This window comes from Syzygium oleosum, unplaced genomic scaffold (assembly GCF_021117445.2).
Source record: "Syzygium oleosum isolate NSW1041296 unplaced genomic scaffold, Sole_v2.1 Sole_v2.06, whole genome shotgun sequence".
NCBI classification, from domain to species: Eukaryota; Viridiplantae; Streptophyta; class Magnoliopsida; order Myrtales; family Myrtaceae; genus Syzygium; species Syzygium oleosum.
In genome coordinates, this window is record NW_026607490.1 from 8114822 (window position 1) to 8128654 (window position 13833).

The 13833-nt window shown below is 41.0% G+C and overlaps 2 protein-coding genes across 4 annotated transcripts; one reads left to right on the forward strand and one right to left on the reverse strand.

Moving 5' to 3' along the window:
• Positions 1 to 3366: 3366 nt before the first annotated feature.
• LOC115685943 (serine/threonine-protein kinase Nek3-like) lies at positions 3367 to 9690 on the forward strand. Of its 3 annotated transcripts, XM_030611101.2 has the most exons (16): positions 3367 to 3906; positions 4103 to 4208; positions 4788 to 4893; positions 5052 to 5118; positions 5590 to 5655; positions 5961 to 6007; positions 6113 to 6158; positions 6284 to 6364; positions 6449 to 6491; positions 6575 to 6624; positions 6900 to 6981; positions 7106 to 7155; positions 7415 to 7488; positions 7566 to 7617; positions 8205 to 8600; positions 8728 to 9690. In XM_030611101.2, the coding sequence occupies exons 3-16, from the start codon at positions 4808 to 4810 to the stop codon at positions 9358 to 9360; spliced, it is 1773 nt and encodes a 590-aa protein (XP_030466961.1). In that variant the 5' UTR covers positions 3367 to 3906; positions 4103 to 4208; positions 4788 to 4807; the 3' UTR covers positions 9361 to 9690. The 3 variants fall into 3 exon arrangements, with proteins under 3 accessions (XP_030466961.1, XP_030466960.1, XP_030466962.1); XM_030611100.2 differs by lacking the exon at positions 3367 to 3906 and having other exon boundaries at positions 4097 to 4220; XM_030611102.2 differs by lacking the exons at positions 3367 to 3906; positions 4103 to 4208; positions 5052 to 5118 and having other exon boundaries at positions 4806 to 4893.
• Positions 9691 to 9843: 153 nt separating this feature from the next.
• On the reverse strand, positions 9844 to 11743 carry LOC115685945 (protein IQ-DOMAIN 19-like). The gene is made up of 3 exons (XM_056312637.1): positions 11368 to 11743; positions 10944 to 11183; positions 9844 to 10772 (listed from the first exon to the last, which is right to left on the reverse strand). Exons 1-3 carry the CDS (start codon positions 11713 to 11715, stop codon positions 9921 to 9923), a joined length of 1440 nt encoding a protein of 479 aa, XP_056168612.1. The 5' UTR covers positions 11716 to 11743; the 3' UTR covers positions 9844 to 9920.
• Positions 11744 to 13833: the final 2090 nt, after the last annotated feature.

Sequence of the window (13833 nt, forward strand, 5' to 3'; positions counted from 1 at the left end):
GTATGCCTTTTTATATGCATGGTCTACCTCCAGTTCTAAGCATAAGTTTTTGAGTTTGACATTTTAAAACAAGCACAATCGACTGTGTTAGTTGATGATTCCTATTAACCACATCGGAGCTCCTGTCAAAGGGTTTTTGTTCTGATTTTCTAGCGATTAAGTAGTGGACTTCTCTCTCATGAAAGTTGCTTACGCTAGGACTTGAACCCATAATCGCCTCGAGGCGGTTTTGAGTGTTGAGGTTTCATTAGCTCGTTGGACTATGAATAGACATTGGATTCACATTCGCTCTGTCCACAAACAACGGTAAAATAACTCTCGCTGCTTTGTCTAGACATACTCATATTTACAGTTTAATTTATTCATGGATCGATCAAATTTCTATTGAACATGTGATAGAATCTCAACATGGCTGGCAAAAGAGCACTATCTTTCCAAACACTCCAAAGAAACTTCTCATTCACGCTTCTCGTGCAAAAGGTGATTTGTTCTCTTCTCCCAAACGAATGGAAAGAGAACACCCGCACCACCACTAGCAATCATGGGTCTATCCCCTTGTCAATAGATAAGCCACAAGGGCATCCATCTCTAACCGCTTGAAAGGTGGGTTCTCAACTATAATTGCCACGAGAAAGAAAACGTGCCAACACACCATCATATGCCAAAGAGAAAAAGGATACAAGGGAAGAGAGAGAGAGAGATCTTTCACTATGCCTCGACATAAAACCTCGGATTGAAGGGTATGCACATCATGTTACCATTGGTCCATTCCTCCATTTTCCTCTTAAGTGGTCCATATATAATGAAAGATACACATCGACCCTCGTTTCTATAAGGTACCATGACTATGATAAAAGTCTCCATGGAAGCAAACTGTATGATATAACGTATGCTCCATCGCTTAGTTATCCCTAGGAGGCTACGCATGAGCGTGTGGGGGTGCGCATTCAAATGATGGTGGCCATGAACATTGACCAATGTTTTGTGATCGCATGCCAACCAACACATGAGATAATCATCAAGTTCGCGCATTGTGGACATATGTGCTTGAGATTGGGAACAATCGGTGCGTTATAGATTAGAAAATGGGAAAGTCTCGAGAAGCCAAGAGAACAGAATCGAATATTTGTGTGAAAGGAACACAATCTAAGTGGCCCCATCTTGGGTGTTCAATCGGTGAGGCAACCTTAAGAGGGCTGCGATTCGGAAAGCCACTAACTAGATAATTAAGCGATTGGTCAATATGAATTTATGAGCTATATTTTGTATTTAAGTCAAGGTCTTTCTCACTTGAAGCAAGTTTAGGATGTGGGCAGGATGATTTGTATGTACTCATAAAGGCTAGCCAAGCTGAAGGTTTGAATATCTCGTGTTATGAAAAAGAACTTTGATTCCTATTTTTGAATTATGTATGTATGAATTTATATGCCCGTGTCAAAAGAGGTTTCTATTTTCGAATCGTGGCACGATGGTCATCAAGACATTTGTAAAATTACTCGTCAAACTCTTTAACTACAAAAGAAATTACATCATATATAATGAGTTGTAACCAACTATAGCATGTGATACTTGTTCTAACCCAATTTAGATTTGAATTATGAAAACATGCACAAACTATTTGACTCGTTTTTTCTCGTTTTGTTGCATATGCACCACAAAACAACACTATCTAGAATGGAGGTGCCTACCATTAAAAGGATGAAAGTACAATGAAAAACATGTCGAAGAAAAAATCTAATCAATACCATATGATATGCTTAGGAACATGAATGGTTGAAATTGTATGTAAGTTCAAAAATCTATACAGAGCTTGTCGAATCCCGCGGATTGCATGAAAGGAGGATACTCCAAATTCGGGACATCAAGCACTTAAAACTTTTGGAACATGGAAATATTAATAATTATTTGTTGAGCTTCCTGTAAAAAAATTGAAAATTATGATTATGATAAAAAAAAAGGTCGTCGAGGGCGCACTTATTCCTGAAAAATGAGAAGTCAATGGAGTAAAACGGTAAGGAGAGGAAGGAAGTCAACGACTCGACGAGGGCAAAAAATCGGGTCAGTTTATTTTCTCGCAGAATCTCGATATTTCGATGGGGAACGAGGGGCGGTTCGGTAATTTCCCGGGGACGCGAAAGAAGGGTGGGGGCCCTCGTGATTGAAGGCGGGGAAGTTGGGCCGCGCGGATCGAAGAAATCATGGGGAAGGGCGCGAAAAAGTTGGTCGGTCTCGTACGCTTCTTTCTCCTTCCTTCCCCCACCACCACCCCAAAAAAAAAAAAGAAGAAAAAAAAATTTTAAAAAAATGAGGTCGATAAAAGAAGGGAAAAAAGGGGAGGAATTTGGTCAAAATTATTCGCTCTTCCCTTTTTTCCCAATGTGTATAGATAGCACATTTCTTACTACAAATGAACAGAAAAGAGGAACGAGCCGTTCATGGCGAGATCCCCGCCCTTCGATCCCGGAACGTTGGTGGTCGGCGGGCGAGGCCGTCGTCGCGAGACGCCCGGATCGGACGGGACGTGCCGGGGGGGTGGGGGGAAATGATTTTCCGGAAGCCGCGAAAAGGGATTGGGAGGGAAAAAAAAAGAAAAACTAAATATTAATTTGGTTGGTGGCAAAAAAGAGAAGAGCTGGAACAAAAAAAAAGCTGGCAAAGGTTTACTCTGAGAAAGGCCCTCTCCCCCTCTCCATCAGCTCCTCCGCATCTCCAATTAGTCAAACGGTTGACCGAGCTTAATGTGCATTGCCCCAAAGCCAAGATACGAGACAGAAGATAGAGAGAGAGAGAGAGAGAGCTATCATTCCTATCTATTATTTTTATTTTTTACACAAATTTAATCGTGAAGCCCTTTTTTTTTAATTGCGAAATTAGAAGGACGGGAGTGGACGACGGGCGCGGCAATCCCATTTTTTTTTTTCCTCTTTTTTTTTGTCTCTAGCTATCAAGTAAATTATTGCTCGAGAGCAGACATTTGGTCGATAAATTTTACGGTCACATGGCCCCGATCCGAAGCTATCCTATCTATCCACGAGAGGCTATTAAAAAAAAAAGCAAAAATATAAAAGAAGAAGAAGAAGTTGTTCCTGACCTGTCGCTCTCTCCGATCTTAATTTAATCCAATCCAATCCAATTAACCCGAATTAAATTAAAAAAATCAAAATCGAATAATTCAAATATCCTAAATTTTTTCTTCTGTTTTGGAAAAATCCTCAAAGCATAGAAATCTACAACTCACTTTTGTCTGCTTCCGCGAGCTCTCTACTCTCTCTCTCTCTCTCTATCACTTCACTGTTGGGGGTCTTTTGTTTCGTTCTCGTGGGATTATTACCACATGCCCATGATGTAGCTGAGCTTCCTTCAACCCAACTCTCTCTCTCTCTCTCTTCTCTCTCTCTTCTTTCTCTCTCTAGAGGCTTTGTCGTGTCGCTCCGGCGAGCCACCAATGGCCAGGCCCCTGCTGCTGCACCTGCACCTTCCCCTCCTCCTCCTCCTCCTCTTCCTCCTCCGTACCACGCAGCGTTGTCGCTTCCTCCTCCCCCCCCTTCCCCTGCAAATGTAGCAGGCTCTGTCCCAGATTCTCTTCTCCCTCCCTTCTTCCTCTGCTGCTGCTCCTCCCACTCGCTCCCTTCGATCCGTCCCCCGCAATGTGCATTCCCTGCTCCTTCCCTCCGCTCCTCCTCCTGTTCTGTGCCGAATCTGCGGGCTTGGGTGCTTCGACGTTCTGGGTTCGAGCGGGATTTTGAATCTGGAGAGTGTGTTGTGTTCCCGGAGCCGCATTTTGCTGCTGCTGCTGCTGCTGCGCTTAGCTTGGCTCCCGCCGCTCGTGTCCTGAAGATTTGGTTTTTCGCTCTCTGGGTTCTTGCTTTGTTGGGGGTGCTCGATGTTCGGGCAGCTAGTCAAAAGGCATTGGCTCTCTTCTCTTTTGAATCTGCCTCCTTTCTTTTTCTTTTGAATGTTTTACGTGATGAGGGTGTTTGTAGTTTGGAGATTCGTGTCGGTTGGCTGCTTGCGACCGTCTCTCTGTCTGTCTCCTTTTTCTTTTTGTTCTGCTCAGCGCGGCATTGCTTTCAAGGGGCGTGTTTCTTGGCGAGAAATGTAGGTAACGAAAGGGAAAGAGACGCTGCCGGTTTTTGAAGACATTTTTCGGGATACCCGTGATAGCTTCCTGCTAGCTGAGTCGGACGAGGCCATTCGCGGTAGCTGATGTGAGTGTTCAGGTAAAGATTTCTGCTCTGCTCTTGGCTGCTTGCGACGATGTGAACGAACCCGTTCGATGTAGCGCCGTTGAGATAATGTTTACTCACGAGGCAGTTAATTCTTTTGAGTTAGAAAGTTATGATATTTCTATTTCTAGCCATTAAGCCCATTTACATTGGCTAGGGTCCAGGTAGAGAATTCTGCTCTGTGCTTGGCTGCTTGCAACGATTTGAACGAACCCGATCGATGTAGCGCCGTCGAGATATTATTTACTCACGAGGCATTTAATTCTTTGAGCTGGAAAGTTATAATTTCTCTCATTTCTAGCCACTAATTTCTGAAGAAAAGATGTTACCACTTACTAGCGATTTTACTTCTGCTACATATTTTCTAGCAGTGTCACACTTTCTCATCATTTATTTCCAGCTACGTGACTTATGCTTATTCATTGATCTGTGAGTTTGCCCAAGTGTCTTGTTTGCTTGGACGATGAGAAGTTTTCCCAGCGTTTTTTCTGACATTGGGAACGGAAGATTTCGTCTGATATCGAAACTCTCGTTTTCTGTTCACCTTCCTGGTAAATGCAGGCATTATAGGTATAATCAACATGGAGCAATATGAAATACTAGAGCAAATCGGCAAAGGAGCTTTTGGTTCTGCTCTTCTCGTGAGGCATAAACATGAAAAAAAGAAGTGAGGACTATTCAACAATTGCTCTTGTTTATTTCCTTTTGTCTAGTCTTTCAAAAGCAAAAAAAATTTGCAGGACCAGCATTCATTTATCTGTATATCTGTACCTAGGATGTCTGATTCTGTGGTCATTCTTTTCTGCTTGTCTGTATGTCATTAAGGTATGTGTTGAAAAAGATTCGTCTTGCTCGGCAAACTGATAGGACCCGTAGATCTGCACATCAGGAGGTTGGTTTTTTTTAAAATTTTTTTGTTCCTAAGTTTATACTCTTTGCTGCTATTCATATTTGTCCTTCTTAAAGCCACCCCATTGCTGTCAGACTAACGTTTCCTTGTCTATTCATGCTATATTTATGAGGGTTTCTTGTTAATCTAACTTCTAGTTGTTGAGCAGTATGATTTAGTGGCGTTCACTAGAGAATATTTGCTACTGAATATAATGATTAGCTGGAGGCGAAGTGTATTTCTGATAATGTACTTTGACTATTACGTGTTTGAGAAACTGTTTGAGCTAAACGTCGCTTGGACTATTAGGAACTCTGACAACTTATTTTTCTAGCGTGTAGCCTTTTGAAGCCGATTAACTGAGTACGTGTGCTGAACATACTTTCAGTTGCTTTACTGGAAGTGGAAACTTCAATTTTTGGTTTTAAGTTGGCTTGTCTATCTTTATCTTAACCTTTTCTATGCTTTTTGCAGATGGAGCTTATTTCTAAAATGCGGAATCCATTTATTGTTGAGTATAAAGATTCATGGGTGGAGAAGGTAAAAATTCATCAATCGTGTATGTTCTAAGTATAATGTATATTGCTGTATAGCATGCATTAGTTCTCTGCCTTTTGACAAATCAAGTTATATCTGATTTTGCACTAATCTTCTGGAAATAAATGTTAAGAATATCCATTGACTCCTTGCACAATGTCTTTTCTGATGAAGCTGTTAAGTATTAGTCCTCCACTGCTCAACCTAAGTATATATGAGCTTTGGTTATTTTACTTTTCCTTTTGTGACTCTAGCTTTTGCTTTTGTATATGGGGCCTAACTTTAGCTCGAAAATGCCTCTGTCTCAGGGTTGCTACGTCTGCATAATAATAGGTTATTGCGAAGGAGGAGATATGTAAGCTCTCCCTTTCTGAAGTTCAGATGATTGATCTGATTAAGTCATAAGCTGAATCATTGCACAATCTTGGATCCTTGCTCACTTATTGGCTGTGTGCTACAGGGCTGAAGCTATCAAAAAGGCTAATGGCATTCTTTTCTCTGAAGAGGTTTCCACTTTTGTTCTGTTTTCGTTGGTGCAACTTTAAGTTTACCTTTATGATGGTTAACAATGCAGTTCTTGCCGCATTATGTTCTAACAGTCCTATTCATTAGTTATTTGTTGTCCTTCCAGAAACTATGCAAGTGGCTTGTGCAGCTCCTCATGGCGCTTGACTACTTACACATGAATCACATCCTCCATAGAGATGTCAAGGTTTGAGGCATATCTGTGTAATTTGTGACTGTATTGCAATGTTCTAATGTTATTCATACTGATTCTGTTCTGTGGTTTCTTTAGTGCTCCAATATATTCTTGACAAAAGACCAGGATATACGTCTAGGTAAGTGATTCTATTCTTCTATTATTCGCTTAGAGAACGTCATAATTGTCTGCTGAACAATCAGTGATAAATCTTGTGTACAGGTGATTTTGGACTTGCCAAGATGCTCACTTCTGATGATCTTGCTTCCTCAGTATGTTTTGCCGTCTCTCATCAAACCAAACTTCCATGAGTTGATGTAGCATAGTTCCTTTTTCTTTTGGCTAAGCTAGCAAGTGAGTTGTATATAAAATGATCGTGGAAGCAGTTATTAAGACTTAGCAGAGCAGCTGCTGCAAACAACAAACCAGATAGCCACTGAACAATGGAACTGCAACTTTGCTAGCTACCAATTCTATATGATACATCGCCCTGGAATAGCATAGTTCCTTATTTACTTTCTCTTTCGAATCATTATCTGTTACTCAGGTCGTGGGAACTCCCAGCTACATGTGTCCAGAGCTTCTTGCTGATATTCCTTACGGTTCTAAATCCGACATTTGGTCTCTCGGTAAGCTCTGTGTACCTGCTTGAATGCCCTTTTCCTTATTTTTAACCAGGACAAGAGCAGGAACTACTATTGTTACCCTCCTTTGTATTTTATTGTTAATTCTGCTGGTGTATCTATTGGTCAGGATGCTGCATGTATGAAATGACTGCACATAAGCCTGCATTTAAAGCATTCGTAAGTGCTAAAAGCCATCTTTTCTTCCTGAGAATGTTGGTAGTGCCTGTTTGTGCTATTATTACATCAGACCTATATTAAATTGGTACAGTGAATTTCAAAATTAAGGTACCAAGGAGAACTTTTTGATTGTGCTCCAATTTCTCTCCTGAATTTACCGCAATCTAATTCTGCTTGCTTTGTATTTGCTATGTGCCCCAGAATTTCCTTTATACCATGGGTGTGCTCAATTTCTCAAATTTGGTGTGTACTTTCGCAGGATATGCAAGCACTGATAAACAAAATCAACAAGTCCATAGTGGCTCCACTTCCTACAAAATATTCTGGGGCATTGTAAGTCCTAAAGTAATGGGTATTGTGTTTCCCGGTTTTGCAATAATTCTAATATTATTGCTCATTTTCAATTTCAGCCGGAGTCTTATCAAAAGCATGCTGCGGAAAAATCCAGAACTCAGGCCAAGTGTATGTGGTTCCTCTCTAAATATAGCTCTCTCAAGTGCATGCATACAGATACCTTATTCTTTGCTGATCTCAAACATGTAGCCAACCTGTTCATCATGCAAGTTTCTGCTTGATTGACCGTTATCTTTGGAGCAACAAGTCAATTAATATGTCACTTTCTTGAGGAGGTCTCTTTTTTTCCTTCTACTTGAGATAGGACAGCAGATTACATTGTAAATACATAACATGGACTCTGTGGTGGATGCAAAATTTTAAGTCATTGCAGGCGACAAATAAGAAATTTACAAAACCCTACTCAAGGGAGACAAGATAAAGAACTTTAAAATTCGCAGATCTTGCAGGTATTTCAATTCCAGCAAACCTTTCTGAAAGTCTTCCACTCGTCTTATTGTTAGTGGAACTCAAATTTTGAAGAGATGTAACACACAATCATTAAATATTGCACGGAGTACCTAGTTACCAGCCCTCATTATGTCTGCCCCTGCCTATGTTCTGGTTATGGGATATAGAGAATGGAATTTGCGTGTTCGCTTCATGAATCTGTTAGCATCCCTTCTCCTATTGAAGTTAATTTTTATCCACTTCAGGCTGCTGAACTGCTTGGTAACCGACATCTTCAGCCTTATGTTCTCAAAATACAAATGAAAATCAATTGCCCCAGACGCAATACATTGCCTGCCCAGTGGCCAGAAGATGCTCGGGCTTACAGGAAATACCGGTACTCGTCCAGCAATAATAGGGCCTTGAATCCGAGTATATCTGGTGCTGAGCACGATTCTGTTTGTTCCACTGAAGGAAGATATGTTCCTAGTTATTTAAATGAGAGATTCGAAGAACTGTCAGTTGGAAGCACACAAGGCACGGTGATTTGCAAGCCGATTTATTCAAAAGCATCCAGTGTTGTCAAAAACCCAAAAATAAGTCCTGCAAACGCTTCTGCCACTCCAAAAAAACGAACAGAACCACTGAAGAAGCGTGAATCAGTAAAATCAGAAACCCTCCTTTTATTTACATGCACCATTTAAATGCTTGAGTCACTGTTCAGTACTTATGGTTAACAATTTTTAGGTCTTTGACTTTATGCTTTACTCTTTGTCCATTGTTTTTCAGCTTCCTGTTTCACGTGCTCCGGAGAATCCTGTCCCTGCAGCTCGCAGAGCATCTTTCCCGCTGCCCAATGATAATGTTCTCCACCATCTGAAGTCTCCTGATGTATCTGTCAACTCACCACGAATAGACAAGATAGCTGAATTTCCACTATCTTCGTGTGAAGAACCCTTCTTATCTATTCGGAGAACTTCTTCAATGTCTGCCCAAGGTTCCTCTGGCTCCCCGCATTATGCAGATGGATCAATAACGAAGGACAAATGCATGGTTCAGATTTGCAACAAATCTTCTAGAAAGCCCGCTTATTCTGATCTCTGGCAGGGGATTCAGAGAAGCATGTTTCAGGTTGAGAAGGAGGATGGAAGTGACTCTTCTAACCAAAATGCAACTGCAGGGGCATCAAGTCGCACTTCGTGCGACTCGCGGCGGCGCCGGTTTGACACGTCATCATACCAGCAAAGGGCCGAGGCTTTGGAAGGGCTGCTTGAGTTTAGTGCGAGGTTGTTGCTGCAGGAAAGGTACGATGAGCTTAACGTGCTCCTCAAGCCATTTGGGCCTGGAAAAGTTTCCCCTAGGGAAACTGCCATTTGGATAACCAAGAGCTTCAAGCAGAATACTTTGAAACCAGAAGATTAGTTCGACAGAACCAATGCCACGTGTAGCATAATTGTTAGTCGTAGTTGATCAGAGTGGGATTATAGAAGCTTGTCGACGGGGATGGATACGGGAGGCACTAGGCACTTAGGCAGACTAAACGAGTATTTAGGTTAGAGTTCCGGGCACTTACAGTTTTGCCACTCCGTTTTATGACCTTCCACTCGGTATCATCTACATCAATTGTTCAAATCTAAGCTGACAGTGACGTTAGTTCCACTGTAGTGTACGTATTGACTCATTTACTTGTTATAATGAATACTGGCTAGGACGAGTCCTTGCAAATAAGACCTCTCTCTCTCTCTCTCTCTCTCTCTCTCTCTCAAATGCGTGTCAGTGTGTATGAGCAGGCAGATGCATTCATGGAAATTGGATACAGAATGATAAGTAGTTAGGTGCACCATCCGTGAAGTTAGCATGAATGGACAGAAAATCTTTTGATTTGGCATCGTAGAATTGCAGATTTTTACCAGTAATGGGCATTTGTCTAGGTTATTGAACATGTAAACAGTGGTAATGCTTTTTCTCTATGCTCCACACAATTACAATCCATATCTGAATCTCTTGGTGACCAAAGAAATATCTTCTGCGTTCTCATGTGCAAAGCCACCTCCTTCGCCACGATGACACCACACTCGGGTCTCCGAAATATGCTTTATGCCTTCTTCAGAACATAGCCAAATGCGGCTACAGCAAGCATATCCAAAAAGTTCAAGATCTTTGTTAAGAAAGTACTGAGTAGAAGTCATGTATGTAGTGATGTGACTGTGCTTCAATTGAAATCGTACCTCGTAAGCGACAAGAGATCTGCTATAGTTGGAATGACTAGTCACCTTGCTGGTGGTCGTATCACTCTCGCTGTCCTTCAATGATCTCCTTGACTTATAGAGCTTCACGAACCACGGTTCTTGATTTTCTCGAGAAGCGAGTTTCGCCCCCGGAGCGAAGTCTCTTGACTGAGTCTCAAGCTGTATGCTTGTACCATCCACCGATGGGGTCCGCTTGCTCTTCTGCCGCGCGCTTCGCTTGGGCCGCTGCTTCGGTTCACTCTGCGACCTGGTTTTCGCCCTCGACGACTCCGTTTTTGCCATGTAATGCGGCACCAATGCATAATTCTGAGATGCAGAGTCCGCAGTATCTGTGTGATGAAAAGTGAAAGAAGCTCTTGTTGATCTCGTTTTCGTGATGACAGACCGATCGTCTCGGGGAGTGTTTTGTGCCGAGGAAAAGAAGTATTCCTCGTACTGTTGTCCTTGTCTCACTACCGAGACGTCCCCGGAAAAGTAAGTGGTAAAGCCTTGCTCTGTTCTTCTTTCCACCTTTGGGCGATTGAAGTAGCCACACTTGCTCTTTGAGACTTGGCATGACTCTATCAGATTTCTATCCAGTGGTTCCTGTTTACTCAGGAGTATTGTGAAGATTCGTCACTAATTATACTACCGAATTGCAGATCACTATGTTATTCTAAAACGAATCGATCATCACTAAATACAATCTCTGAAGGAATGTACAAACTTCAAAGTTTTGAATTGCGTTTTGTGCGTGAAAATGAGATTGTCACTTACTTTCTGTACTTTTCTGTTGTCACCATCCTGCGATGAATTTCTATGGACTGATGACAGCCTAGGAATCACGACTTGCGCTTCCTCTGCCATCTGGATCCTTTGAACACGGGCTCGAACTTGAATTGACATTAACGCGTGCATGCACCGTATAGTGGCTGTAGTTTGCTTCCTCACAAGGAAACCTCTCACAAGGGCTTGTAGCTTGACTAAACTCCTTAAAGCACATAATGCTTTCCTTGCCTGCAATTTTTGGTATCAGATGATAATAAATGTTTAAAGCTATGATTGGTATTACAAAAATGCAGTCAAATTTCTGCAACACAGCACAAGGATCCTTACATCTAGGCGACATGAATTGCTTTATCTTAATTGACATATTAGAAACGGCTATAACAAGAATTACCGGATGAACAATGATACTTACCAAGTAAGAGCGAAAGGCGGCTTGTATTTTCGTCGCGGCTGCATGTTTATCACTGGCTATGGCCAACAATGCCAATGAGCGATCACGCTGAAGCTGAAACTCGGTCTTTGCTTGCATCACTAGCTGAGCGGTCTCGACCGAGTCCATCGACCTCGAGAGCTTGTGCGCCTTGCCTTTGGCTGGGGATTTCCCGAAGCTCCATCGCCTTTTTATCTTCGGAGCTGGTGGTGGTAAACTGCTGCTAGTGGTCACGTACACGGATAAAATAGAAGTATTGATCTTCTTGTTATCTTTCTCATCCCTTTTCCCTAACAAGAAGTTTCGGATCCATCTGCTTGCCTTTCCCATCTTCCTAGTACCACAAAATGGAACAGAAACAAAATTAACATAGACCCTCTTTCTGAATTGCTGTATACTATGAATTTGGTACTTATAGAAAATAATGAAGCTCTTGAATTCATTAGCTTTTGTTGTATATAATGATTTTTGTCCTGGTTTGACTTGGGCAGTGTGGACACGAGTGATTTAATCAATAAAGTGTTTGGTTGAGGCCTGCAAATAGATTTCACTTCCTGTCTTGCCATTTGCCATTCTCCTGAAGCTCATAACTTGTAAGGTTGTCATCATCCGAAACTCCTTTTCTGCATTACAGAAACTGAAGAAGTATCTAGGAATTCATTTTTTTAATGCAACTTGATTGAGTCTCGGTCCGTAGCCATTGTTTGACATAGGACGAGACCATAGCTGATCCCAGTGGGTGTCGCGTGTATTATGATTTATTAGCGCGAACGGCTATGTACACCAACGGGGTGAGTTCACATTCCACTAAACACGTGTATCAATAGGGAAAACAGATGGGGATGCCCTTTTGTTCCTGGCGTTTTTTTGAACTCCAACTCGAGCACTTTCGATCTTCTTAGGAAATGCAAAACATTAGATCGAAATGGTCTCAATGTTAGGATTTGGAGTTATGCAACATCTAGATATAAGTATAACAGCAATTACACGGGCGAGAGATCGATGTTTTCTACTTTTAACCAGATCGACCAAGGAAAAGGGGGATTTAAAAGGATGAGAAAATGAGCTGATAGACTTCCTTTTTTCTCGTAAACATAATAGTGCATGAAGAGCTACTCTGTTCTCAAGACAATGAGGCTCACAATGTGTAATAATGGGCCCAGCCCAGCCCAAAACCTTTACAATTCTAGCCTTACAAACTTAGCTCCACCGCCTAAAACAGAGGAGAGAAAAGGGGGGGGGGTTTCGTACAGTAATACAGAGGTAGCAAGAACCGCAGAACGAGAGAAAAAAACAAAAAAAAAATCACCTCCGGACGTCTAGACAAGCCGGACAAACTCCATTTGCAGTGTTCGGTAAGTATTTGAACCCTTTATTCGTGTAATCGGAGTAATTGTCAGAGTTAAAGTCATAAATTCGAAGATATGAGAATTTTGAACTGCAAGATTCGATCTAGGAGATGTTAAACTGAGGAGTTTTATGAAAATGATACGTCGTTGTTGTAGGATCTAATGAAAATCGATTCTGAATTACAGTTTGATCAAACGAATTTCTAAAGTTTCGCACTCAAACTCAACGTAGAGATAGCTTTGAAGAACTGTTTTGGGCAAATGGTTTGTTAGCACGTAGGAGTCGTTTTGTTAGCAATTAAGTTTGGTTTAGTCGAGCAGTAGCTTAGGTAGCTTATTACTTAATTTTGATATCGTTTTTCGATTAATTGATAATAATATGAGTTCGTCGGCTTAAGTAACATTCATAGTTTGGTTTTCAGCTTTCTCAGGTGAGTGATATTTATTTTTTGATTTTGTAAAATTCATGTCTTGAAAATGATTGAAAGAGACAATGTGAGCTATGGATTTATCACTTGGTTTGATATTCCTTTGAAAGAAAAGTAGTGCTTAGGGCGTATTGAATGCATAAAACTGGATTGAGCATTTGTTACTGTTTTTTCTATTGAAATGACGATATATTTGTTGATTACAGTTTGAACTGATTGTCCGTAAATGGTTTGCGAAACCTTTTATGAAAAAATTATGAAAAGTTCCTTATTTATGAATATGGTTTATGAAATTTATTATATTTAATATATTGAAACGTGAAAAGTTATGTGTTTTGGTTAATGAACCTGAGTTTTGAGATGGATTGGTTTAATTTGTGCGTTATTGGAGAATGATGTTAATGGATTATGCACATGTCGCTATGATTAAGACCATTGAAGGGTAAATATGCATATCATTATTAGGACGTCCATCTAAAATGAACCACCGGCTGATATAGGTGGAAACCTAGCCGAGCAGGAAACTTGATTGTCTTTGTTATTGGCGTTAAGCATGACTGTAGTTAGATACTAAGCATTAGATTGATCAATGAAATAGATCAATGACTTTGACTTGATAGAGATTGATCAACAGAATGGAGATTGATTTGTTATTGTTGATTTAATATTGT

Bases quoted from the DNA above. Each gene is read 5' to 3' on its own strand.
- LOC115685943 (XM_030611101.2), top strand. From the start codon at position 4,808: ATGGAGCAATATGAAATACTAGAGCAAATCGGCAAAGGAGCTTTTGGT. The intron at 6,365-6,448 runs GTTTGAGGCATA...TGGTTTCTTTAG, and splicing joins TCCTCCATAGAGATGTCAAG to TGCTCCAATATATTCTTGAC. The intron at 7,156-7,414 runs GTAAGTGCTAAA...GTACTTTCGCAG, and splicing joins AGCCTGCATTTAAAGCATTC to GATATGCAAGCACTGATAAA.
- LOC115685945 (XM_056312637.1), bottom strand. From the start codon at position 11,715: ATGGGAAAGGCAAGCAGATGGATCCGAAACTTCTTGTTAGGGAAAAGG. The intron at 11,184-11,367 runs GTAAGTATCATT...CAAAAATTGCAG, and splicing joins CCGCCTTTCGCTCTTACTTG to GCAAGGAAAGCATTATGTGC. The intron at 10,773-10,943 runs GTAAGTGACAAT...CTGAGTAAACAG, and splicing joins ACAACAGAAAAGTACAGAAA to GAACCACTGGATAGAAATCT.